This window comes from Mchenga conophoros, linkage group LG23, assembly GCF_057382185.1.
Source record: "Mchenga conophoros isolate Kocher_MC1m ecotype Shallow Benthic linkage group LG23, M_conophoros_male_GT1.1, whole genome shotgun sequence".
In the NCBI taxonomy this organism is placed as follows: domain Eukaryota; kingdom Metazoa; phylum Chordata; class Actinopteri; order Cichliformes; family Cichlidae; genus Mchenga; species Mchenga conophoros.
The window spans coordinates 49084927-49112434 of record NC_140547.1 but is presented as its reverse complement, the minus strand read 5'-3'; the positions used below and the strand labels follow the sequence as shown (position 1 = coordinate 49112434).

Genomic DNA, 27508 nt, shown 5'->3' with positions numbered 1-27508 from the left:
GTGTTGTGTGTTTGCATATCTGCTGTGTTGCTTTGTGAGGATGGATCATCTCCTGCAGCTCCAGATAAACAAGCTGGACCTGAACCTGGTAGCTTCACTTAGAAGACACTTGTGACGGGAACGTGTGAGAAGTTTTGTGCAGACAAGTTTGGATTTAGAGTGTGGGACGAGCTCTCCACAGTCTTTGTGGAGATCCACATTCTGCATACTGCCTGTGAGAAGCTGCAGACATTTGTCCTCCAAATCCACTGAGCAGCTGCTCGTGGTGGTATTAGCTTCATGTGTGCGTGTTAGCATGAAGCCTCGGTCACACTCTGCTGTGGACACGGTCACGGACAGCTGGACGCCTGATGGACGAGTCGTCCTTCCTGTTAAACTTCTTTGAGCATGAGAATAGCATGAGAAGCTCAGTGGACACTGTTCAGGGTTTTAACTCTCGCTTTCACTTCAGCTTCACCAACAACAGCACAAGCAGAGCAGCCCACTGCCTGCATGGCTGGGACAGCGCCCCCTGGTGACTGTAAACCACTACAACATGTAGACGGCCGTCTGCAGGCTGGATGTAGCACCACCGCAGAGACGTGCTGCAGCTCTGTTTAGTTACCCAGCTGACAGCAGAGGCTGTAGTTTACTGTTACCAACATGGAAAACTGAAGCTTCACCAGCTGGAGCTACAGAGCTGGAGAACAAAGGAGACTGAGAGGCCAGAATGATGTGGGAGGAAACATCAAGAGCCTGTTTGAAAGGAGACACATGTGGATGCTGTGCCAGTCTGTGGTCTGTCAGAAGTCAGCTGAGTCACACTGCAAGAAGCTGCAGAATCTCAGAGGAGGAGATTTGGAAGTGTTTGTGGGACAAACTGGACTCAAAGAAAGAAGATGTTTGTGAAGTCTTTGGTGGAGGTGAGCAGTGTGAAGCAGAACACATGCAGATGAATCAGGAGGTCAGCATCAGTGTCTCCTTGTGGTGGACGGTAAAAGAATCAGAGCCAACGCTCCCGTCCACCCTCGGCATGAAGCAGTGCTGTTTCTGAAACAGGAGGACAAGTCCAGAGAAGACAGAGGAAGCAAAGATGAGGGTGGGACAGGACAGCAGGACTTCCTTCACACCTGCAGCTCCATCACACTGCTGTAGCTCCTCTTCATCACACATGTACCTGCAGCCTGTCTTCGAGTCCAGGAGTCACCTCCACACAGTGTAGAAGCCTCCTGTGCAGACCATGGAGTCCAGCCTCTGTCAGGGAAGTCGGCACTAAAGCCTGAAAGACTTCAATCTGTCTCTGCTCCACCCGAGAAAGACCAGCACCGTACTTGTTGTGCATTCAAGGAGGGAACATCAGCGCTGCATCGTGGGAACAACACCGCAGGAACAAAGACACAGCACGGCCGATGAAGGACGAGGACAAAGGAAAGGTGAGTGAGAAGACCCTGGTGGTGTGGACGGACCTGCAGGGGCTCCAAGACTGAGGAGCAGAGACGTCCATGTACCAGCTGAGGATGCTGCAGTGATCCAGGGAGCTCGGTCCAATCTGAGGCCGTGTGAACTACGTGGACCACAGTTTCTTCACAGACTTCAGCCACGTGAACATCTGGAGATCCAACAGTGCACGAGCTGTGAGCCATCAGCTGTTTCTCTCATCAGCTGCTGTAATGAGAGCTGCTGGAATCATCTCGAGCAGCAGGAAATCACTGATGTTGTTTCTAACCAAAGATATGGGACTGAGCTCCGCTGAGCTCCTTCTACTTTCATCCAGATAGAAACTGCTACAGTCTGCTGATTATTGCTTTGCCTCCATCACACGAGCTCTTTATCCTGTTCTTCACTCTCATTGGTTCTTTGTCTGCTTGTTTTTACCACAGTAGTCTTCTGATTGGTCAAAGAAGACAATCAGCTGTGACTAAATGTAGCTCCTACAGCAGTGATGGGAATAACTACTGAAGCTAATCCAGTATCAAAGCTCAGGAATCAGCAGCTCCCACCTCGTTTTCTTTCAACAACTATTTTTAGCTGCTGTGTTTTTGTGTTTCTGCAGACCTCAGACATCCTGCTGCTCTGGACAACTTTTTCATTCTTTTGTATCATTATTTTGCTTTTCTTTTATTATTATGTTATATGTATTAATATGTGAAACACTTATTCTTTGTGTTTTTGCTTTGCTCCTGTCAAACTGCTTTAATAAAATCTGCTGCAGTCTAAACTGTGGACGTTCCCTTTTTAACCCTTTGTGAAACAATAAAGGTTTAAATCTGAGTATTCATCTATGTTAGTGTTTAATGGGTCTAATAGGTTGCTTTGGCCTTTCCCAGTAATATCTTCCCTTGCAGTCTGTGGTCCAGGCTTCTAAAACCATCCCAGGTTAACAAGAACTACAATCTAGAGGAGAGCTGCCATAACAGGTGTGACTGATGAGATCTGACCTGCAAGGTTACTCAGGTTTGTTTGTATCAGGACAAGCAGGGAAGCCACCTGGACGTCAAAGTAGTTAGAGCTGGGCGAGTGTCCTCACCCACATCGGCTTCACAACTCTGCATCATCTACTGAGTAAGACTCAGAGCATCAGAGATTAGAAGGTCTACAAAGAGCTGAACCAGACTTCCTGTATAAAGGTTTTAGTTCCACAGATCGACAGTGTCAGCACAACTAAAACGTGGAGACTGACCTCAGAGTTTCAATTTGATGTTGTGGATTCTCCAGAAGAACACACAGCTGCTTCACTCCTGAATCCTGAAGATTGTTGGAGCTCAGCTCCACCTCTCTGGGATACGAAGGGTTGAGCTTCAGCACTGCTTCCAGATAATCACAGCTGATCTCTGACAAATCACAGCGCTCCAATCTGTATAGAGAATGAAAGATGTAAGTTTATTAGACAAAGTGCTTGAAATCATTCAGTGTTTCATCATCTGTTCAGAGCTGAAGAAGGTTCAGAATGTAGAAGTTTAGAAAATGGAAACTCCAAACAGCTGAAGCCAACAGGAAGCAGCTTCAAACAAACACAACAAGAGAAAAAACTCTGAATGTTTCACATTAAAGTCGTATATTTCTAACAAGAGTGTTTTAAAGACAGCGTCACTGATGATCATCTTCTGCCCAGTAAAACTTTGGTTTTCCTCATGTGAGTGTTAATGATGCACAAAGACTGTGAGTGCAAAGAGGGAGCGAGGAGGATGACAGAGAGATGGTACAGGAGCATCAAGAACATTAAAGTCTGGCGATTAAATGCCTCACTCCTAAATGACAGCCAGTTTTTTGAGTTCATACATACTGAACTAAATACTTACTTGCAGTTGAACACAACTCCGAAAATATCGCCTTTAACCCTCTGGGATTGCACCAAGACATACATTAGAGGTCGCATAATATCATTTGCAAGTGCCGGGAAAAAAAGAAAAGAGGCTAGGCGGTGTGAATTGGAGGCCAAAATAAAACACCTAGATCAACAACACAAAAAAGCACGGACAGCCAATTTGCTTTCCGATCTTAAAATGTTACGTAGTGAGCTTAATAGTTTAATGAACGTGAAAATTGAGGGCAATTTAAGATTCACTAAACAAAAGTACTATGAACAGGGTAGTAGGACTAGTAGATTGCTGGCAATAAGACTCAGGAAACAGCAAACTTGTAATATGGTCCAAAAGTTGAAGTCAGATCAAACCCTAATTACTAAACCAAATCAAATTGCAAGTTGTTTTGCCAATTTTTTCGAGTCATTATATAAAAATTCAGATACATGTAAAGATAACAATACACTATCTGATTTGTTAGAAAAGATCAATTTAAAAACACTGTCAGAGTCTGTAGCAAAGGAGTTAGATGAACAAGAAATTTTACAGGTGATTTCAAACCTTAACACTTAAGAGGCTTAGCACTTAAAAAACTTAAGGACAAAGTCGCACCCTTATTACTGAAAGCTTACCACTGCGCTCTGGAGACTGGGACTATGAATTGAATTGAATTGAATGAATGCTTTATTGGCCATATGCAGGTTGCCCCGCAGAGGAATAGGACCCCTCCCCCCCGACTTACACACACAACAAAGACATCACATGGGAATACAGTCGGAGATCGGGAGCGTTACAGGAAAAAAAAAAAAAACTGAAAAAGTACACAACAATGGGAAAAGTACATGAGGAAAAACAGAGACCTCTTCTCACGCTGGGCACCTATGGGAGGACAGCATGAGAACAGGAAACAAAAAAAACTCCTCTGCACAGAGAGCACATAAATGTCCACGTCACAACATTGGAGCACGTGACAAGCCACCGGGGTTGGGTAGGGGGTGAGGAGTAATACGAAGGAACACAGCAGTCGTCCTACACAGCGCTACCATTCCAGCGTGGCACACGGACCCGCCGTCTTCCCCCACAGGAAACAAGCATCGAAGGCGTTTGGAAAGGGAGGGGGATGAGTGCGTGCTTATCAGTGTAAGTGTATGTGTGTGCGCGTCGTCCTGGAACGATGCTACAGTTGTTGTAATCCATAAAGAGGGCAAGGACCCCACAAACTGTCAATCATACAGGCCAATCTCATTACTTAATACTGATTTGCGCATTCTCACCACGATTTTAGCCAAAAGAGTTAGTAAAATTATTACACAGGTTATAAATCCAGATCAAACGGGGTTCATTGCAGGAAGGCACTATTGTCACGGCTGGCGGAGGGAGCCGTGTGGTGTGGAGGAAAAGGAGGACCCAAGATGCAGCGAACTGATGACAGAGTGATGTTTATTTACAAGGTGGAGGTGGTGGCAAAAACAGGCAACTCAACATGAGCAATTACAAACCTAAACTGGGAGAAACTAAAGACAAACCTGAGACCATACAAAAGGGGTGCGGGGCAGAGAGACGCAGAGACAGGAACGAAACACCATAGAATGCAGAGCTACACGGAGGAACGCAGTGATACATGGATGAACGCAGACGAGCCGACGAGGAGCACAGGCAGACACCAACTATAAATACACACACCAGGTAATGAGGAAATGGCACACAGGAGGGGACACAGCTGCAACTTAATGGGCATAACGAGACACAGACCTACAAAGTAAAACAGGAAATCTAGAACCCGAACCGGACACAAGGGGGGAGGACACAGAATAACTAGAACAGAGGGAAATAGTCACAAAACACAAAACGCTGGGTCAACGACCCAGGACCATGACAACTATGGCACTATATTGCCTTCCTGCAATATAGTGCCATATTGACAAAACATTGGCAATGGATATAGGAGGAAACATTTCACTAACATTCAAGGAGCGATGTGGCTTTAAATGGCCAAACGAAGGTATCAAGTATTTAGGAATTCAAATTCCTCACTCATTATCAGACTTGTTTAAAGTAAATTATGAAGTTATAGTTGCAAAAATAAAAAAAAATTTGAGCGATGGACAGTCCTGCCTCTGTCTTTCTTGGGTCGGATCGAGAGTATACGTATGAATGTATTGCCAAGACTTCTATACCTTTTTCAAATGCTGCCTATTAACATTCCCAACTCTACATTTGATAATTTAGATAAACTTTTTTCCAAATTTATATGGCAAAGCAAACGCCCAAGGATCAAGTTCCAAACATTAAAACTGTCAAACCTGCAGGGGGGATTGGCTGTTCCAAACCTGAAATATTATTTCTGGGCAGCTCAGATGAGACCCCTGACTGTATGGGTGTGGGATTTGTCTTAAACTCAGTGGCTAAACATTGAGAAGACAATGTGCGAAAGATCATTGGAATCCCTGCTTTGTTCTAACATTTCAATTAAAAATGTGCATATGGGGGAACGGACGAGGGTCACACTAAAGATTTGGCGTAGAATCAAACAATCATTTGGTCTTCCAAAAGAAATTTCAATTCTATCAAGCCTCTCCTCCCTGCAGGGTTTTTCTCCTATTGTGGAAGACTCTGGCTTCAGAGCATGGTCACATAGCGGGCTTCATAAACTTTGTCATGTTGTGAGGAATGGGCACCTAAGCTCATTTGAACAGTTGAGGTCAGTTTCGGCTTCCTTCTTCTGACTTTTTTAGATTTCTGCAGCTAAGAAGCTTTTTGACAAAACATAAAGAATGGAGGCAAGTTTTGGAGCCCTCACCCATTGAGGAAATATTTCTAAAAACATTTCAAAGTAATTCCTCCCCAAAATTAATCAGTCATTTTTATAACGCATTTATGAGTTTCAATACAAATGCAACTTTGGATATTAAGGCAAGGTGGGAAGCTGAGACTGGCACTCAAATCTCAGAGGACACCTGGGAAGAGGTGTTCGGTGAAGCCCATCTGGTGACTAATTCTGGGCTGTGGAGAGAATTTAAATGGAAGGTGGTCATGAGATATTTTAGAACCCCAGAGATAATGGCCAAAATGAAGCCTACAAATCCTGACACCTGCTGGCGAAATTGTGGTACTTCTTTAGGAACCCACTCACATATATTCTGGTCATGCCCAAAAATCTGCTCACTTTGGAATGACATATTTAAAGTTCTCAGTACAGTTTTCCAACAACCATTAACAAAAGACCAACAGTTAGTCATTTTAGGAGTCTTACCAAAGGGTTTTGCAGGAAACAATAAAAAGTATCTCTTAAGAATCTTACAGCAGCACTAAAGTGTATCACTATTAAATGCCTGAATCTTGACCCACCTTCATACAAAATGTGGATCGATAAAGCAAGAGAAATTTACCAGATGGAGGAAATAACATCTGCTCTGCAGATTCAGAGAGAATTGTTTACTGAGCGTTGGCGACCCATACATGCTTTACTGTTTCAGTAATTTAGCATAGGTCTGTTTCGTTTTGTCCATTTACGGCTAAGTTTGTCACATGTTAGGGCTGGGCGATATGGCCTAAAATCAATATCATGATAAATTGAGCAGTTAACCTCGATAACGATAAATGGACGATAACCACCCCAAGTGCCAAAAAACAAACGTTTTTTTTTTTTTTCATTTGATGGGGCTGTGGCAGGCAGCATAGTTCCTCCAGTTATTTTGATAATATTATTCCCCCTAGACCTATTCATTGCAATTATATTATTACCACTTTAAAGGACTGTAAAATGTCACTGAAAATAAATGAAGACAATAGTAGTAAGTACTTTTAGTGGTTAAGATTTATTAACTGAACAAAATAAAAAGTGTCGGATACAATATGTAACCATGCTCTCTAAAAAATGTATATCCCTTGTAAACAAAATAGTTTAATAATAAATATTATTTATTAAGAGGTTGGTTGTGTTACCTTGACTTGACGCAACAGTCTTTTTGCAGAGTTTACATTTAACAATTTTTTGATCAATATCATCCTTGTTGAATCCAAAATGTTGCCAAACGATTGATGATGCATTTTTTTTTATTAACAAGCGTCTCCTCTTCCTCCTCCACCAGCCTACCTCCGTCGCTGCTGCTTCAACATTTAAATCGTCCTCCATTTGTTCACCCGTGTCTCGTCTTGTTACAGGTAGTAGAGTCATGTGACTCCACCCCGTCAAGTCTGTAACGTAGCACAGCGTCTTAAAGGGACATGAACATCGCCAACCTGCACATGCCTTTCCTTTTTTTTTTTAAATACCGAATTTACCGACATGGGCAAAATGATGTCGATGAGAGTCATAAATTTCGGTAACGATAAATTTTTGATATATCGCCCAGCCCTATCACATGTTATTTAATATTACATAAAGTTTTTGTTTTGTTTTCTTTTTGTTATGTTGTTGTCTGTTTGTTTGTTTTGCTTGGGTTTTGTTTTGTGCTTCCTAATTGCAGTTCTTATTTTAATCTACATTTCTGCATTGCGGTTCCTGTAACTGTCCTACTTGTGAACATTGACAAGTACAAGTTGCAATGTTGTAAATTATAATAAAAATTGAGTATAAAAAAAAGAACATTAAAGTCGTACATTTCTCATAAAAACAGGACAAAGACTTGAAAAAGTCGTGTTTTTCCTTCCAGGAACCACATGGCTTCACTTTTAAAGGTGAAGTGTGACAGAAATGGACATATTTGAAGTCCAACACCTTTTTCCAGTCACATTATTAAAGCAGACAAACTACAAGCTCATTTTCATTCCAACAAGTCATCTTCTGACCTGGACTAACAACACTGGTCTCTATGTGCAGCTGGCTGTGAGACCAGTGCTCAGGGAGCGTCTACAAAGTGCAACACTGAAAGAACATCACACATTCATTTGCTTCCAGCACTTTCACACAAACATCTACTGTCATTATTGTCACCAAACTCTGTGGATCCTTTATTGCAAATTCAAATGGGATCAAATGGTCAGACAAAAGAGGGTTATGAGGAAATATGATGAAATGTTGTGTATTAGCAGCAAGTTATTGAATCATTTTCCTCAGAAACCAAACAAAATGATTGACAAACATGTTTTTACAAACTCAGTGTTGGACTTGGATCAGCAGGATAAGCTGATGTTTAAAGGCATTTGAGTCTCGCTGTATGAGAGTCCAGTTCTTACTCAATATTTATGGATGATGTTCTTTCAGTGTTGCACTTTGTAGACGCTCCCTGAGCCTCACAGCCAGCTGCACATGGACCAGCTGACATTACCCAGCATTAGAGGCGGCTGTAAAAAATTCATGTTCCCATTTAAATGGTTTTAATTTGAATAAAACGATGTTGATTCATTCAATCCTGAATCGATGTTTAATATAAATGTATTTTGCCAGAATCTCAGGTTAAAGCTCACAAACTATTTCAACAAGCAGCAAACAGCTAAAACAGTAAATGAGAGCAGCTAAACACACAAAGATGGAAACACAGAGCGTGGATCGTTCACTCCACGGCACGTACACGGACACGCCGTCGGGGCTGAAAGTGGACAGCTCACAGATCCTGAAGCTGCAGGTTTCATCTGTCTCCAACCAAAACTGAGTGAAGCAGCAGCAAAAGAAGATCCAAACTCTGCTTCACGTTTGATCAATATGCTCATGAATTCTCTCTGACTTTGGCTGTTCCTGCCTGCACAGCTCTCTCTCTCTCAGTGTACTCCAAGAACAGCTTCAAACATCTGTTTCTGCATCATTCACTGTTTATTAGCCACCAGTCTGCTGTTGTGTTCAGTGCTGTCGGCCTCTGACAGTAAAGCCTCATTTCTGCTGTTCCATGGAAACTTTTTAAAATGATGACAGATTACAAACTCTCAGCTGTGTCTGTAATCAAACCTCTGTAACTTTGCTTCACTTCAGCAGCATCAGCTCATGTTCACATGTTGCTTCATGGTTTGCTTCAGTTTTTGATCGCCTGCAGAATATTTTGAAGGTTATCTGCTATAAAAAGCCAGAAGAGGAAAATCTGCTTCATGTGTTTCTGTTTGATCCTCAGTGACTTTGACACAAAGGCCTCTGCTGTGATGATCACACCTCTGATCAAGTCTCACAGTGTCACAACTGATAAATGATCAGAGTTAGAATATTTCTGACTGTCTGCTGTGTGCCGTGACCTTTGACCTGCTAAAGACAGTCAGCTGTGGATTATTCATTGTTGTGTCTGATACTTAGAACTGTGAGGAAGAAGCTACACAGTTAATCAGGGTCCCCTCTCTCTGAATCAGGAAAGGTGGGCAGGCCGCGTGTGGGCCGCGGGCCATACGTTGAGTATCACTGTTTGAAATGTGAACATTGTTCTGCTGCAGTCAATGGACTAAACCAGAGAAGAAGAAAACAGACTTTACCATGAAGATCCTCAGTGTGGATCAGTATAATATCAGCCTGATGTCTGCAGTTTAGTGTCAGCACAACTTTCACATCATATTCATCTCAGCACAACTAAAACATGCTGACTGACCTCAGAGTTTCAAATCGACATCGTGGATTCTCCAGGAAACCACACAGATGCTTCACTCCTGGATCCTTCAGGTTTCTGTAGGTTCCACTCAGGTCCACCTCTGTGGGATACGAGGGGTTGGACTTCAGCGCTGCTGCCAGATAATCAAGGCCAATATCTGACAAACCACAGACACTGTATAAAGAATGAAAGATGTAAGTTTATTAGACAAAGTGCTTGAAATCATTCAGTGTTTCATCATCTGTTCAGAGCTGAAGAAGGTTCAGAATGTAGAAGTTTAGAAAATGGAAACTCCAAACAGCTGAAGCCAACAGGAAGCAGCTTCAAACAAACACAACAAGAGAAAAAACTCTGAATGTTTCACATTAAAGTCGTACATTTCTCATAAAAACAGGACAAAGACTTGAAAAAGTCGTGTTTTTCCTTCCAGGAACCACATGGCTTCACTTTTAAAGGTGAAGTGTGACAGAAATGGACATATTTGAAGTCCAACACCTTTTTCCAGTCACATTATTAAAGCAGACAAACTACAAGCTCATTTTCATTCCAACAAGTCATCTTCTGACCTGGACTAACAACACTGGTCTCTATGTGCAGCTGGCTGTGAGACCAGTGCTCAGGGAGCGTCTACAAAGTGCAACACTGAAAGAACATCACACACTCATTTGCTTCCAGCACTTTCACACAAACATCTACTGTCATTATTCATGTTCCTGCTCCTGCCGTCCCATTTCACAAGCCTTGCACTTCCGGCCTTTGCGGTCTTTGAGTACGCGGCCCTTGAGGACCGTTAAGGCTTCAGACCCTGAATTGTGATACAGCCAGTGAGTACTTTCATAGGCTGCATCCTCCTGAGGACCCGGCCTTCACGGTCTATGTGGGCCGGGTCCTCCGAAGGTCGGGTAGGCCGGAAGTGCGAGGCTGTAACATCAGACGGTCTAGCCTTCTGATTAGCATCACCGCTGTCTCGGTGGAGTTTAATAACCTCGGCCGTCTGCTCCTTGCTATCTAAAATATAACAGGACACTGGTGGATGACGTCAGTGCGCACACACAGTGTTTACACACATCTTCAACCTTTCCCTCTCTCTGTCTGTAGTCCCAGCCTTCTTCAAAATGGCCACCATCGTCTCTGTACCCAAATCCTCCACCATCTCATCATTGAACTTCTGGCGACCTGTAGCCCTGACCCCCATTGTGAGCAAATGCTTCGAGAAGCTGGTCAGGGACTTCATCTGCTCTGCACTACCCGACTCACTGGACCCTCTACAATTTGCATACCGCCACAAGAGGTCCACTGATGATGCCATAGCCCTGACACTACACACTGCCCTGTCACACCTGGAGAAGAGAGACACGTATGTGAGAATGCTGTTTGTAGATTACAGCTCAGTATTCAATACCATCATTCCCTCGAAGCTGGACAGGAAACTGCAGGATCTAGGACTGAGCAGCTCCCTCTGCAGCTGGATTCTTAACTTCCTGTCTGACAGACGCCAAGTGGTCAGACTGGGCAGCATCACCTCATCCCCCCTCACACTGAACACTGGTGCTCCACAGGGGTGTGTACTGAGCCCTGTCCTGTACTCACAGGAGAGGGCGGAGTACAGTTTGCGGACGACACTACAGTGGTGGGTCTTATCACCAAAGGTGATGAGACGGCTTACAGGGAGGAGGTCAGCGCCCTGACCCACCGGTGTCAAGACAACCATCTCACCCTCAACGTCGCAAAGACAAAGGAGTTGATAGTGGACTTCCGGAGGTGCAGAGAAGTACACACCCCATCACCATCAATGGTGCTGCTGTGGAGAGTGAGCAGCTTCCACTTCCTTGGTGTACATCTGGCTGACGATCTTACGTGGTCAGTACTAGGGCTGCACGATTTTGCATAAAATGAGAATCACGATTTTTTTGCTTAGAATTGAGATCACGATTCTCTCACGATTTTCTTTTCCAGTATAAATATTTATTGCACTTATTAACTGCACATCAACTTCGTAACAGTTGAGACTGAACATAAAAACAATAAATAAACATAAAAACAACAAATGTCTCACGTTTTGTTGTTGCCGCAAAATGTTGTACTGCTTGAAATTCCGTCTCCACCGTTGCTCCACACTGCGTGTATAGAGCAGGTAGTGCAACAATAGAAAAATAGTTGCGGGACGGCACTGTGTAGCGTTTGTCTAGGGTGTTGATCATTTTCCTAAATCCCTCGTTTTGCACAGTGTTGATGGGAGCCATATCTTTGGTCAGGTGATAAGTGATAGCCTCCCTAATTTCTTTGTGCCTGCGGGAGTTCGACGTGTATAGAGAAGCGCTGTATAAGGTTCCCGTTATTGATGTTTGGGTTGTTGACCGGGACGGATTTTCTCCTGTTACTTTCGTCATCCCTGACGTGCTCTCCGTGGTTTTTTCCCTGCTAATTTTCGCAGCCAGCTTCTGTACCACGTGGTATAAGGCTCCGCCCTTGTCATTTGTTGAGCAGGAAGAGTGAGCGCTTGTTTTCATGCAGATTACGTCCCGGATCTAAATGCGGTACAATCGTCGTCGTCTTTTCTCTCTCTCTTTTTTTTTAAATCGTTGTAATTTGGAAATGAGATCGCACATAAGTATGAATTGAGATCGCGATTTTCTAACGATTAATCATGCAGCCCTAGTCAGGACACATAAACAAAACAGTGAAGAAGGCGCAGCAGCGCCTCTTCTTTGTCAGGAGACTGAAAAGATTCGGCATGAGCCCCCGCATCCTCAGGACCTTCTATCGCTTTGCCATTGAGAGCATCCTCACCGGATGCATCACCACCTGGTACGGCAACAGCACCGCTTACAACTGCAAAGCTCTCCAGCGAGTAGTGCGGTGTTCTGAACGGATAATTGGAGGTGAGCTTCCCTCCCTCCAAGACATCTACAGGAAGCGCTGCCTGAGGAAAGCGGGGAGGATCATCAAGGACTCCAGTCCCCCCAGCCATCAACTGTTCAGACTACTTCCATCAGGAAGGAGGTTCTGCAGCATCCGGTCCCCAACCAGCAGACTGAGAGACAGCTTCTTCCACCAGGCCATCAGACTGCTGAACACGTCATAGACACCTCACCTTCACTACTGGAACTTCAACATTATGCACTCCACACTGTATATAAATGCCACTTGTTTTGCACATGTCCAACTACCAACCTCTGTATATTTTATTTTATTGTTTACGCTATTTAATTTCCATATAACTCTCAGATTGAGCCATTCTTCTATTTTGCTTGTTCTTATGTTATTGTATTTTTGCACACCTCTGTTGCTTGTGAAGCTCGCACACAAGAATTTCACTCGCATGTACTGTACCAGTGTACCTGCACATGTGATGTGACAGTCAAAGTGATTTGATTTCAGCCGCCATAACCCCCGCAGTACACTGACTTCATTTACTGAGGTTATATTCATCAGGTTTTTATTTCCTGATGTTCGTATGTGTCCTGCGTGTTTCAGTCGCCAATTCTGAATTATAACTAACATAAAAACATGTTTAAGGAGGAGAGAGAGCAAATAAATCCGATTAACATCTGATCTTTGTGTTTTTGTTCAGTAATCAGCGTGACCTGCGTATAAACGCATAAAAGAGATAACGTTGGTGTTTCATGTAGTAACTGCTGGCTTTAACTGTACAAAGGTTGTTCGACACTATGACACACATACAGACTTCATGATGTTCGGCTAATATTTTAATTGTGAATATTAATCACGAGGGTAAACGGCCCTGTACACCACGGAGCGAGGTCAGCATGTCCACGATATCTTCAGCTCTCTGAGTTAACCCAGAGTTTCCCAGCTGACTAATCTAACTGTCATCTACGAATATGTCACGGCTCATATCAATATGATTTTACAGAAAATCATCCTTTTTACTGCCAACTATTCCAGAGACGTGAAAATCTACAGCATAAAGAACAAAAAATATAGCAGTCTAACGCAACACTGTAACAGAGATGAACCGTCTGTTTGTCGCAGATCAAAGTGGAATGAATGTGATTGGTTGAACAGGTGTCCGTGATCTGTGTTTTCTGCATTTTCATCAGCGTAAGAGACTCAGCAGCAGATTAGAATAACATTTATACGTTTAATAAATCATAAATCATACACGAAACGATCAAACCTGTTCCGACAGTTTGAGTTTGTGTTCCCTCAGCTGCAGACTCGCTGCTGTTTAAATGTTTGAGAGGAAGATTAGATATAAACAAACGTCAAACATAGACTCAGTCTGCGTTCACATTTGATATGAGGCCAGCACGTACAGTGGCTGTGTCCTGTTTTAAGATCGTATATGTAAAATTGTTGTCTGACCTGGAGTCCGTGGTTACCATGGTTACTGCATAAGCAGCTGTAATGTAAACAGCTGGCACAGCGGAAACCTACCGGCGACATGAGGTTTGTCATTGCAACAGAACTGTCTGAATGGTTAACTGACGTTAACTTGGATAAATTATAGTTAAGCAGTCTCACAGATAACACCCACGGAGCTGTGTGACTGTTCACCACTACACTGAAATCAGCAGGCTATTACTGAAATACATGTGCTATCCGGTTGTTCAGTGATGACGCGACGAATCCTACTTCCGGGTCTAAAGTAGTCTGCGTTTAATATGGCTTTTGTGTTGTTAACATGTTTAATGTTATGTATTTTCTTCTATTTGATCTCAAAAAGCTCCTAAAACAGTCAGCGACCACTGTTGACCTCCCTCGGCTTTTATTACCGCTAATCATTTATTTAAGCTCAGTTTTTAAAACCTTACGATGTAACTACAGCCCAGCCCATGCAGCAGTATATGAATGACTAACCTCGTATTGTGGATGGATTATCTCAGTTGTTCTCCTGGCTGAAGTTTGGTCCTTTTACAGCATCCTGCCATGCGATTACATTTGTTCCTGACCACCGAGAACACTCACGTTAACTTTTATCGAGTGGAAAAACAGTTAGCTTGTTTATATTATGCTAACATAGCTGTGTCGCTAGCGGTCACGTAGCACATCATTATATACCAGCTAGCCCAACTTCAGTAACCCTACAAACGTCACTGCTGTTTAGTTTTCTGTCTTCATTTATGCTGGAAGTGATAGCAGAGCTGTACGTTTTAATTTGTTTCCAAAACCCCGCAGTCAGGACATGCTATATTGTATTTAGATAGAAGCTAGCGAGCTAACTCCCTGCTAACTTCTAACTCCGTTAATTGTCATAAATTCCGTTTTCATGGATGCCTGGATGTTAAACTCAATTGTTACACCTGGTAGAGCAGAACGCTGATGATTTTATTAAAGATGAAAGACTTTAGACAGTTTTTCAACTCTCAGTAATGCCATAGTGATCGTTTGATATATGGACCTGCAGCGGAGTTTAGACCCAGACACGGCTAGTGACGTCAGACTGAACAACCGGATATCATAAACTATGATATAAATAGGGAGGTCCTATTAACATGTTTAGTTTTACAGGACACCTTCCTGCCTTTAGTCTCATTCATGAGCAGTATTAGTTTTCTTCTAACATCCAGAAGTCTGCATGATGTGTTTCATAGTTTCTAACAAGCCTTTGACAGGTAAACATAACATGACCGAAACACACACAAACAAACAAAAACAATCACACAAATTATATGTTAACCTCGTTTATTTTTAGTTAAGTAAACTCTAAAAATTCTAACAGATCGCTGGTGCTTAGAATACAGTTGAATAACTATTAAAAACCAGATGATGTTGTGGAGGTATGTAACAACGACAGGAGAGATCTCAGTGTCTCACTCCAACAACTTTATTAACTGACAGAACTTCACATATAGTCAGCGCCAAAATCTCCACCCCCACACTTCCCTTCAACTTGTGTGTGAGTGGAGCCACCTGGTGGTCCGCCACACATACCCCCCCTTGAACACACAGTCAGGTCTCCATTCAGTCCAGGACCCTGGGTCTAAGCAAACGACCCGCACGACTGAACCTGGGAGGGAGAGAACAGGCAGAGGAAGGTCCATCCTGTGAACGAGGCTGGTGAAGGCGAGCAGGAAAGGCAGGAGGAGGCTCAAACGTTGGTGGTCCGGGGGTAGTCCTGGGGGGAAAACCAGAGACTGTCAACCCCAGCGCAGGAGGTCGGCCACGGCGAGGGGCCTGGGCCGGCACTACATCACTGTCCGGAAGAACATGTGCTGGTTTAAGTCTGTCAACACACACAGTCTCCCTTCGACCCCCAAAATCCAAAACAAAATGTTTCCGGCCCGGTTCAATAACCCTGAACGGGCCGTCATACAGCGGCCGCAGCGGTGTCCTGTGGGCATCGTGCCTGACAAAAACAAACTTAGCAGTCTCTAAAGTCTTTGGAACAAAGGTGTCAGGCACGCAATGGTGCACCGGACCAGGAACCCGAAGCGAGTGCAAAAGCGGGGTGAGAGAGAGCACCGATGGATCGAAGCAGGGAGGAGGATTTTCAGGCAAGAATTCTCCAGGCACGCGGAGGGGCTGACCAAACACTAGCTCAGCTGGGGAAGCGCCGAGATCCTCCTTAACCGCAGAGCGCAGCCCAAGCAAAACCCACGGGAGGCGGTCAACCCAATTGCCATCCTTTAAGGAGGCGCGAAAGGCAGCCTTCAGCGACCGGTGGAACCGTTCACACATCCCATTAGCCTGCGGGTTGTATGCGGTTGTGCGGTGGACTTTAGCCCCCAGTCCATCAGCCATGGCCGACCAAAGCTCGGAAATGAACTGGGGGCCTCTGTCTGACGTAATGTCCGCGGGTGGGCCGAAACGCGAGACCCAGGTCGACAAAAACGCCTTGGCCACCACTGCTGCGGTAGTGGACGCCAGGGGGACCGCCTCCGGCCACCTGGTGGTCCGGTCAACAACAGTCAAAAGGTGCGTAAAACCTTGTGACTGCGGCAAGGGACCCACCAGATCGACATGCACATGATCGAAACGTTTGCCGGGTATGAAGAACGGCTCCAGGGGCGCCTTGGTGTGTTTATGAACCTTCGCGCGCTGGCAGGGAATGCACGACGACGCCCATTCCTTAACAGATTTGCGAAGGCCTGGCCAAACAAATTTAGAGCTGACCAGTTTAACAGAGGCCCGGACCCCTGGATGAGAGAGAGCATGTACCGAGTCAAAAACTTGACGACGCCAGGAAGCGGGAACCACAGGGCGAGGGCGGCCGGTGGAAACGTCACAGACGAGGAGGGGACCACCGTCCTGCACGGGTCTGTCCTCCAGTATGAGGCCCGTCTGGGTGGATTTAAGCGCGAGGATGTCAGGGTCACCGCTCTGATCGGCAGCCATGGCGGAGTAGTCTATGCCGAGAAAGACGGGAGAAACCAGCGCACGGGACAAACAGTCAGCCACATGATTGGATTTACCAGCCACGTGCCGAATGTCCGTGGTAAACTCAGAAATGGCTGCCAACTGGCGCTGCTGGCGTGCACTCCATGGATCGGAAACCTTGGACATGGCAAACGTCAAGGGTTTGTGGTCCACGTATGCGGTAAAGTGACGACCCTCGAGAAAAAACCGGAAATGACGAGACGCCAGGTGGAGCGCCAGTAGCTCCCTGTCAAAAACGCTGTAATTGCATTCGCTGTCACGTAGCGTACGGCTGAAAAAGGCGAGCGGTTGCCAGACACCCGAGATTCGCTGTTCCAGCACCGCACCCACCGCTATGTCCGACGCATCAGTGGTCAACGCAATCGGCGCTGAGGGGGATGGGTGGGCCAGAAGGGCAGCATTAGCTAACGCTGACTTAGCATCAGAAAACGCTTGGATGCTGTCCGGAAACCAGTCAACGGGGTCATTAGCTTTTTTACCCTTTAACGCCCCATAAAGGGGCTTCAGCAGATGTGCCGCTCTGGGGAGAAAACGGTTGTAAAAATTCACCATCCCCAAAAATTCCTGCAGTGCCTTAACAGTCGTGGGACGCGGAAATTCCGAAACAGCTCGGACTTTGTCAGGCAACGGAACCGCGCCCTCGGCGGAAACACGGTGCCCAAGGAAATCGAGAACGGGCAACCCAAACTGGCATTTAGACGGATTAATAATCAGTCCATGCTCCGCCAAACGCTGAAAAACCTGACGCAGATGGAACATGTGCTGCTCCTTCGAGCTGCTGGCCACCAGTATATCATCAAGATATACAAAAACAAAGGGCAGCCCGCGCAAGACCGAGTCCATCAACCGCTGGAAGGTTTGGGGGGACATCCTCCGCGCGCACGGGAACCTGGTGATATCCCCGTACCAAATCGATCTTAGAAAAAACCGAGGTCCCCGCAAGATGGGCGGAAAAATCTTGGATGTGGGGAATGGGATAACGATCGTTCTCCGTGACATTATTAAGACGGCGGAAATCCCCACAAGGTCGCCACCGACCATCAGATTTAGGCACCATGTGTAACGGAGAAGCCCAGGCACTGTTCGAACGCTGCACGATGCCCAGACGCTCCATGGTGGCAAATTCTTCCCTAGCGACAGCCAGTTTGGCGGGGTCGAGGCGGCGCGCGCGCGCGAACACCGGGGGCCCTACTGTAGTTATGTAATGCTCTACCCCATGCTTCGTCACCGTGCTCGAAAAAGTGGGGACAGTGAGTGAGGGAAACTCAGAAAGCAAACACTGAAAAACGTCACCCGAATCTACTGAGTTAGCATGCACCACGGGCTGAGCACCCCGAGTCAAACAGGGTAATGAGGAAAAGGACACAGCATCAATTAAACGTCTGTTAGCCACATCAACCAGTAGTCCGTGAGCACAAAGAAAATCAGCGCCTATTATAGGCACAGAGCTAGCAGCAACAACAAAGTTCCACTGAAAGTCACGGTCGTGAAAGCAAACAGTCACCAACCTTTCACCGAAGGTTTTGATGGGAGAGCCATTAGCCGCTGTTAGCAATGGCCCGCAACCCTCAGCTAGCCTGTCCGAGCCAGCCGGGGGAAGAAGGCTCTTCTGTGAGCCGGAGTCCACCAGGAAACGCCTCCCCGAGCGTGAGTCCTCTAAGAAAAGCAGCCTTTCCTTGTTGCCAGCGGTCGCGGCTGCTACAGAGCGCTGACATGCCCGTTTCCCTGGGTCTGGAAACTGCAAGGCGGGAGGCAGCGCCGTGCCTTCGCTCCAAAACGCTGGTGATAAAAACAAAGCCCCTTTCCGCGGTGCCGCCGTGCAGCGATTCCGGCCACAGTGGACGAGTCGGAGGGCCCGTGGAGCATCGGTGAGGGGGAGGGGGAAAACGCTGGTGGGTCCTGAATAACCGTCTGGACGCCGAAAGTCCTGGTAGCCAGGAGGATGCGATCCGCCTCTTCCGCAAGGGAGCGGTAATCCTTCGTGGCCAATAGCGGGGAGTTGGCAAGGCCAGCGCGCACTGGAGCCGGCAGCTGTCGAAGAAAGAGGTGGGTGAAGAGAAATCCTCCGTCCTCCGCGCCCAGCAAGGACAGCATGCTCTCCATGAGCTCGAGGGCGGTGCCGTCGCCCAGGCCCGCGATGGAAAGGAGTTTCTCGGCCCGCTCAGCATCAGAGAGGGAGTAACGCCGCAGCAGCAGCCCCTTGAGGGCGGCGTACTTGCCCTGGGCTGGGGGATCCCGGAGGAGAGTCATCACATGGCGGGTTGACAGCGGGTCAAGTGAGGCCACCACATGGTGGTATTTAGTGTCGTCGGCTGAAACTCCACGAAGAGCAAACTGAGCTTCTACGTGCATGAACCATGAAGGAGGATCGTGAAGCCAAAAATCCGGCAATTTAAGCGCCACAGCAAACGCAGCCATCGGCGGAGGTGAAGGTCCGGCGGCCGCCGATGCTTCCAGGCCAGAGCTGGCTTCGTCGTCGAGCCTTAGCATGTTCACTACAGGGGTCACCAATGTGGAGGTATGTAACAACGACAGGAGAGATCTCAGTGTCTCACTCCAACAACTTTATTAACTGACAGAACTTCACATATAGTCAGCGCCAAAATCTCCACCCCCACACTTCCCTTCAACTTGTGTGTGAGTGGAGCCACCTGGTGGTCCGCCACAATGTAATATTTCTGCCCAGGTTGCAGTCTGAACATGCTGTTGCAAGCTCTGCTCCTCTCAGTGGAAATACGCCGTCTCTTTCCTCTTTGTATAAAAACATTTTAAAAGTCAGTTTAATCTCAAAATTCACTGTTAAATCCAAAACACACCAGATAAAGAAAAGCGAACGGTTCAGTCTAACACAGTGAACCATTAAACTTCAGTAAAACTATGAAGTTATGACGTCTTGATGCATTCTCAATCATCCAGGGAAGTACCGTAATTGTCGGGCTATAAGCCGCTACTTTTTCCACAAGCTTTGAACCCTGCGGCTTTTAGTCAGGTGCGGCTTTTCTATGGATTGTCCATGATTTTTGTCATATCGTAAGACGATTTGTTTTGTTTGTTCCGCTGTCGTACGGCACTACGTTGCCTGGCGGAAGGGCATGTGATCAGACACACAGTATCGGGGTTCAAGAGTGGTGTGTTGGTCACGTGTCCATCCGCCAGACAACATAGTGTCGTACAAGTAGCGCGAAAAACAATGCGAAAAGCAAGTTATGCTCAACTCCACCGGTGGAATCTGACAGCGTGGAAAAGTGTGAAAACATCCACGATCACCAACGGATTTCGAAGGGCTGAATGCTGCATGATGGAGAGGAGGACACCGCCACGGCCCTTCTGAGGGTGTTCGACTCTGACACTGACAACGAGGATTTCTTTGGTTTTGAAAGTGACAACGAAGGAAAGAAGCTGAGAGTGGATGACGAAGCCATCCTGAGCCTGTTTGTATCCGACACTGGAGACGAGGACTTTGGTGGTTTTAGTGGGCAGGAAGATGGTGGTGAATGACTGACTTTTCTTCTTGTTAAAGCCGTGTCACTGCACCTGAGCCTAAAAGGTAGTCCGAATCTATTTTTCTGGTGTGCTGTAGGTTATTGTTATGTACTACATTTGTTACTCATTTATGAAGCACAGTACATGTTTCCTACTTGTAATTACCGCTACTTGTACATATACCTAAAAGGTTATGCAAATATGTACCCATAACTTGTTTTTCAAAATATTAATAAAAGGGGTGTGTCTCCAAACAGCCATCTCTTTCCTGACAATTCCCTTTGTGCATATTCTCTTACATATGATAAGTCAACATTGAAACACCTGCGGCCTTTAGTCAGGTGCGGCTAATGTATGTACAAAACAGGATTTTCCCCTGATTTTAGCTTGTGCGGCTAATATTCGGGTGCGCTTTGTAGTCCGGGAAATACGGTAAGTGAAAAGGGAAAGACCATCTCTGAATCGAGGAGGAGCCTAAGGGTACATCTGTCACCATCTTACATGCTGTGATTGCAGCCATTCCCCAACTCTCTGTGAATGGGACTCATGGACATTGATCAGTGGTTGTTGATCAATGGCTGTGACAGTTTGCATAATTCTGATTAATGAACTGACCTCCCAGCCCATTGTTCCTTCAGTGGGCTGGTTTCAGTCATTATGCAAATGTACTGTTTATAAGATTGAAACCTGCAGTCAGCTGAGACTGAAGAAGTCACCTGATGATGACGAAACAAAACGCTACGTCCAGATGAACAGAATCAACTTTTGGAGACATGCAGTTTAACCTCAGCCAAACCGATTTGCTCAGTTGTAAATAAAACAGTGAAGTAAACGTGACCCGACAGACAGAACCTGAGTGAATTAAGTCCAGCGTTTAACCACTGAGAGCTAAAACTCAGCTGAGGTTTCAAAGCTGTGTGATTGGACATCAGCTGCTGATAAAGCTGGTTCGCCTATAAAGTGCTCTGTAGGGAAACAAGCTTCAGCAGCTCTGCGCTCGGGAAAAAAACTATATTTACTTATCTTGTGCAGAAAAATGTGACATTGCGTTATATCGAGCACCGGCTGCCCAGTTAAACTGTGACTATCACCAGGTCACGTGGGCGCGTTTCTTGAATTAGCAGTTAAACAGCTGACAGGTGAGGAGGAGGATGCATGCAGGTAAACTGAGGGCCTGTTGAGCTGATCGCTGGTGTCCTGAGAAACACGTCAGCTCGTTCTTTATGTTACAGAAGCACAGAGACACAAGGCGGAAAAAGACGGTGAAAATGAGAATCTGCAAATGCAACATGTGGAACACGGACAGTGGAATATGTAAACAAACTGGGTAACGTAACCCCCCCCAAAAAAAACCCAAAAACAGTTAAGCTGGAACACCGGGGCTGTGAGCTCGGTGCTCTCTGTCAGCTGACTGTTAGCAGAGCGAGTGAAATCTCTGAAAACTTCTGAGCACTTTTGCAAACACGTTCTATGTTGACAACCTGACCAGACGTGTGAAGATTACGCTGCGACATTTGCGGCTAAAACACTGTTAAAAGTGTAGTTGGTGACAGAAAAACAGGATATTTTATAACTTTACACCACCATTGCTGCCTGTGATTTGAAATGCATTCTGGGATACCTGGCTGCCCCAAGGCCACACAAGCAATCGATTATCTAGGATCGACCTGTCTTGACTTACTTTGCACGGCAACCAATCAAATGCTAGAGAAGCTGCAGTGGCAGTGTTAACCCCGCCCACTTAGTTTGATGGGTGAGGCTGACAGATAAAATGATTTCAAGTTGAGACATGAAGGGGACAAAAGTGCCAAAATGAATTAAATAAATACATCATTAAATAATTAATTAAAACTGTCAATACTTATTTAAATGTGTTGTAAATATTTATTTAATTAATTATTTCCAATTTTAATTAATTATTGCCACATTTAATTAATTATTTAATGGTGTATTTAATTAATTCATTATGGCAGTCCTGGCGTTCCACAGCACCGTGCCATAAGGCAAAAGTGATAACTGGCTCGGGGACCAGGTCCCCAGATCTTAATCCAATTGAGAATTTGTGGTCAATCCTCAAGAGGCGGGTGGAGGAAACAAAAACCCACTAATTCTGACAAACTCCAAGAAGTGATTATGACAGAATGGGTTGCTGTCAGTCAGGATTTGACTGAGAGCACGCCCAGTCGAATTGCAGAGGTCCTGAAAAAGAAGGGCCAACACTGCAAATACTGACTGTTTGCATAAATGTCATGTAATTGTCAATAAAAGCCTTTGAAACGTATGAAGTGCTTGTCATTATATTTCAGTACATCACAGACACAACTGAAACAAAGATCTAAAAGCAGTTTAGCAGCAAACTTTGTGAAAACTAATATTTGTGTCATTCTCAAAACTTTTTGGCCACGACTGTACTTTCTTCTCACATGTCCATCACTCCTACTCTCGCCTGGATTATTTTTTGGTCAGCAGCTCACTGCAGAGTGACATCTCAGACACTGAGATGAAGACTTTGTTAAATATTTTTAAAAAAGAGTGGACTTAGGAAATACTGAACAAAATACCCCAAAAATTTGAACACAGTAACAAATTTGGTTGATTTCTAGCTAACCAGTTAAAAATAAATAAAGAAAAAACAACTATATGTGCTGTTAAAGATGATCTGGGAACACAATGTATGACCTGAAAGAATGAACAACATTTTTAGGGATTTCTATGAAACTTTATATTCACCACAAATAAACGCGTCTAAAAAAGACATTTATTAGTTTCTTGACAGCGTAACTCTTCCAAAATTACTAGACAGTCAAGCAATGTCAGTGGATTCACCAGGTGACGCCGGGTGAACTCCAGGAAGCCCTGATAAGTATGCCCAATAATAAGGCTCCAGGTCCAGATGGCAGAATTCTACAAAGAATTCTGGACGATTCTGGCACCAGTTTTTTACAGAACGTTGTTGGAAATCAAAGAAAAGGGCAGACTTCCATCAAATATGAATTCTGCAAACATTAGTCTCCTGCTAAAACCAGGCAAAGACCCTGTACATCCCTCAAGCTATCGTCCAATATCACTTATAAATGTAGACCTTAAAATAATCTGCAAAGCTCTCTCAAAGAGATTAGAGAAAATAACCTCCCTCTTAATTCATCCTGACCAAACTGGTTTCATAAAAGGTCGGCACTCATCAACAAATACACATAGATTACTTAGTTTCATAGACTACTCATGCAGTAAAAACATCGAAACTACAATATTTTCTTTAGATGCAGAAAAAACGTTTGACAGAGTTAACTGGAAATGTTTATTTCCAACTTTACACAAATTTAGTTTTGGAAACTCTTTCAAAAATATTACACAACAGCTTGTGTCAGAACAAATGACCAAACATCCTCCAGCTTCTGCATTTCTGAATAACAAATCTTGGACTCACCGAGCCTTTCTGCAGTTCCTCACAGCTGGAATCAGTCTCTGTCGTCCCTCTGCTGATGTGTTGTACTTCTGCAGGTCCAACTCATCCAGAACCTCCTCTGACATCTGCAGCATGAAGGCCAGAGCTGAGCACTGGATCATAGTGAGTTTCTTCTTTGATCTGTTCTCTGACTTCAGGAACTGTTGGATCTCCTGGTGTAATGAGAGGTCGTTAATCTCCATCAGACAGTGGAAGATGTTGATGCTTCTGTCAGGAGAGATTTTAAGCTTCTTGTTATTCTTCAGGTTCTTGATGACACTCTGGATGGTTTCTGGACTGTTCTCTGTCTGACCCAGCAGACCTCCTAAGAGTCTCTGGTTGGACTCCAGACAGAGGCCATGAAGGAAGCGAACAAACAGGTCCAGACGACCATTTTTACTCCTGAAGGATTTTGTTAGTGTTTCCATCAAAAAATCATCCAGAGATGACTCTTTGTATTTTTTTCCCAGGAAGTTCTTCAGCACCTCTGACTTCCTGTTGGTGAAACAGTGGAACATGTAGACTGCAGCCAGAAACTCCTGGATGCTCAGATGAACAAAGCAGTAGACTGGTTTCTGGAAGATCACACACTCTCTTTTGAAGATCTCTGTACAAACTCCTGAGTACACCGAGGCCTCTGTCACATCCAGACCACACTGCTCCAGGTCTTCTTGGTAGAACATGATGTTTCCTTTCTCCAGATGTTCAAACGCCAGCCTCCCCAGCTTCAGAAGAACTTCCCTGTCAGCCTCCGTCAGCTCCTGTGGACTCGTCTCATGTCCCTCGTGGTACTTGTTCTTCTTCCTCTTTGTCTGAACCAGCAGGAAGTGTGAGTACATGTCAGTCAGGGTCTTGGGCAGCTCTCCTCTCTGCTCTGTAGTCAACATGTGCTCCAGAACTGTAGCAGTGATCCAGCAGAAGACTGGGATACTACACATGATGTGGAGGCTCCTGGATGTCTTCATGTGGGAGATGATTCTGCTGGACAGCTCTTCATCACTGAATCTCCTCCTGAAGTACTCCTCCTTCTGGGCGTCAGTGAAGCCTCGTACTTCTGTTAGCCTGTCAACACATGTAGGAGGGATCTGATTGGCTGCTGCAGGTCGGGAAGTTATCCAGACGAGAGCCGAGGGAAGCAGATTCCCCTGGATGAGGTTTGTCAGCAGCTGGCTGACTGATGACTTCTGTGTGACATCAGACAGCAGCTTCCTGTTGGTGAAATCCAATGAAAGTCTGCTTTCATCCAGGCCATCAAAGATGAACAAAAGCTGAGAGACAGCCAGCTTCTCTGCTGTGACCTTCTGTAATGTTGGATGGAAAACATGGAGCAGCTCCAGAAGACTGTACTGCTCATCTCTGATCAGGTTCAGCTCCCTGAATGAAAGCAGAACCACCACACTGACATGTTGGTTCTCCAAGCCCTCTGCCCAGTCCAGAGTGAACTTCTGCACTGAGAAGGTTTTTCCAACACCAGCCACGCCGTTGGTCAGAACCACTCTGATGGGTCTCTGTTGGTCAGGTAAGGCTTTAAAGATGTCCTGGCACCTGATTGGAGTGTCATGGAGGGCGTCCATCTTGGAAGCTGTCTCCAGCTGCCTCACCTCATGTTGGCTATGAACCTCTTCACTCTGTCCCTCTGTGATGTAGAGCTCAGTGTAGATCCTGTTGAGGAGGGTTCTACTTCCTGTTTCATCACTTCCTTCAGTCACACGTTCACATCTCCTCCTCAGACTGATCTTATGTTCATCTAAAACCTCCTGCAGACCAACATCTGCTGAAAGAAAGAAAAACAGACAGAAAACTCTTCAATGTCTGAACAACAACAAGAAGTCCAGTTTTCAGAAATGAGTCCATCAGCAGACAGATGTTCAGTCTTACTTTGTACACAGCTGCTCTGACTGGCTGTCTGCAGTCCAGCTCTGCTTCTGGATCTTTCTCCACACTGGGGACAGGACCAGTCTCCTGATGAAGCAGACTGGTCCCAGTATGAGGAGATGCACTGTCTGCAGAACCAGTGTCCACAGCTGGTAGAGACTGGATCCTTCAGGACGTCCTGACACAAAGCACAGCAGGACAGCTGCTCCTCCTCACAGACACCACTCCTCTTCCTCTTCCTCCCTCTGTGAACACATTTCTTTATCACTAAAATCATTGACTGTCAGTGACAAACATCCAGATTTGATGACACTGTGCAGAAGCTCTGATGGTCACAGAGAAAAGTCAAAGTGGAGAAACTTGTGTTTGAGTTCAGAATCCAAGTTGCCTTTGCTGTTCCTGCCTGTCTTATTAAACACAGAGTGATCAGCCTACAAACTCCACAGTAAAAGCCTTCATCACAGAGCTGATTATGTCCTTCACTGGATGTACTGGAAGTTTGGGATCCATCACTTTCAACTGACCTTTGACCTCCTCTAAAAACTGTGGTGGAGCAGCGGTGTCACATTCAGAGCTTTCAGCTTTATTTTGAAAGAGTTCAGTCATCAGGAAGTGAACTTCTGGGTTCTGATTTTCTTTCTATTCTTTTACAGAAGTGAAGAAGAAGAACTAAAAGCTTTGAAATGATCTGAGTGATATTTTTGAACATTGCCACCAAATTGAGTTCAGCCTCCAGCAGTAACTTTGTTTCATGATGCCTCCCTGATGATGTGATGTTTGATTACAAACCTGTTTATGTGTTAGACATTAATCACATGAACACAGGCAGAAAAAAGAAGCCAATGAAACAAATGACAGAAACGTGTTCATTCACTGCCATGATCCATATTTTCTATGTACAGATGTTTGTAAAGAACACGTGTGCAGCGCTTTGTTCTGAGTATCTGCTGTCAGCACACAGTGCAGCAATAACTACAACCACACGTTTCTGTAGATCCTGAACATCAGCCTGGAGGAATCTGACCTCAGGTCTGCACACAGAGGAGCTTCACCTCTGGGATGATGCTGGCTTCAGCTCCTTCTACAATCAGGCAGAAGCTTCTGCACCATCAGGACACAAACAGAGAGGAGCTTCTATCCTCAGACCATCCAAGTCCTAAATCAGAACATGCTCCCCTCATAGCATCACCATCAGGGTTTAAACAGAACCTTACATCATGTTCTTGTCTCACTGTCATATTTCAGATCATACCTGATTCATTATGACGTCACACGCTGCTACACTGATCCTGCTGCTTCATTACTGCTGATATTACTCTGCTCACTCTGTTCAGTTACTCTGTTTACATCACTTTGCTCATTTGCTTTGTTCTGCTTGCACTGCTCTGTCAGTACATGCTGTGCTAATGTGGCACAAAGCACTTTAACATTACATCTGCACAATGTTTCATTATTTCATTTAATGATTGTTTATAATGTTTTGTCCAGTCACAGGAGCAGCTCAGCACATTTCACTGTGTTGTACGTGTATGACGATGCCTGTGACAAATAAACAGCCTCGGACTCTTCAATCT

The 27508-nt window shown here is 45.2% G+C and overlaps 1 protein-coding gene and 1 pseudogene across 2 annotated transcripts in view; both read right to left on the bottom strand.

Moving 5' to 3' along the window:
* The window catches only part of LOC146548228 (protein NLRC3-like), a 35275-nt gene extending 9064 nt beyond the window's left edge, over positions 1-26211 (bottom strand). The window contains exons 1-4 of the mRNA XM_085263822.1: positions 25938-26211; positions 24042-25833; positions 9788-9961; positions 2660-2755 (exon numbers count right to left, since the gene is read on the bottom strand). Coding sequence (XP_085119948.1) covers positions 2660-2755; positions 9788-9961; positions 24042-25833; positions 25938-26211 — 2336 coding nt within the window. The remainder of the gene's footprint in view (positions 1-2659; positions 2756-9787; positions 9962-24041; positions 25834-25937) is intronic.
* The window catches only part of LOC146548226 (NACHT, LRR and PYD domains-containing protein 12-like), a 242249-nt pseudogene that overhangs the window by 134767 nt on the left and 79974 nt on the right, over positions 1-27508 (bottom strand). The gene's annotated exons all lie outside the window — the stretch shown is intronic.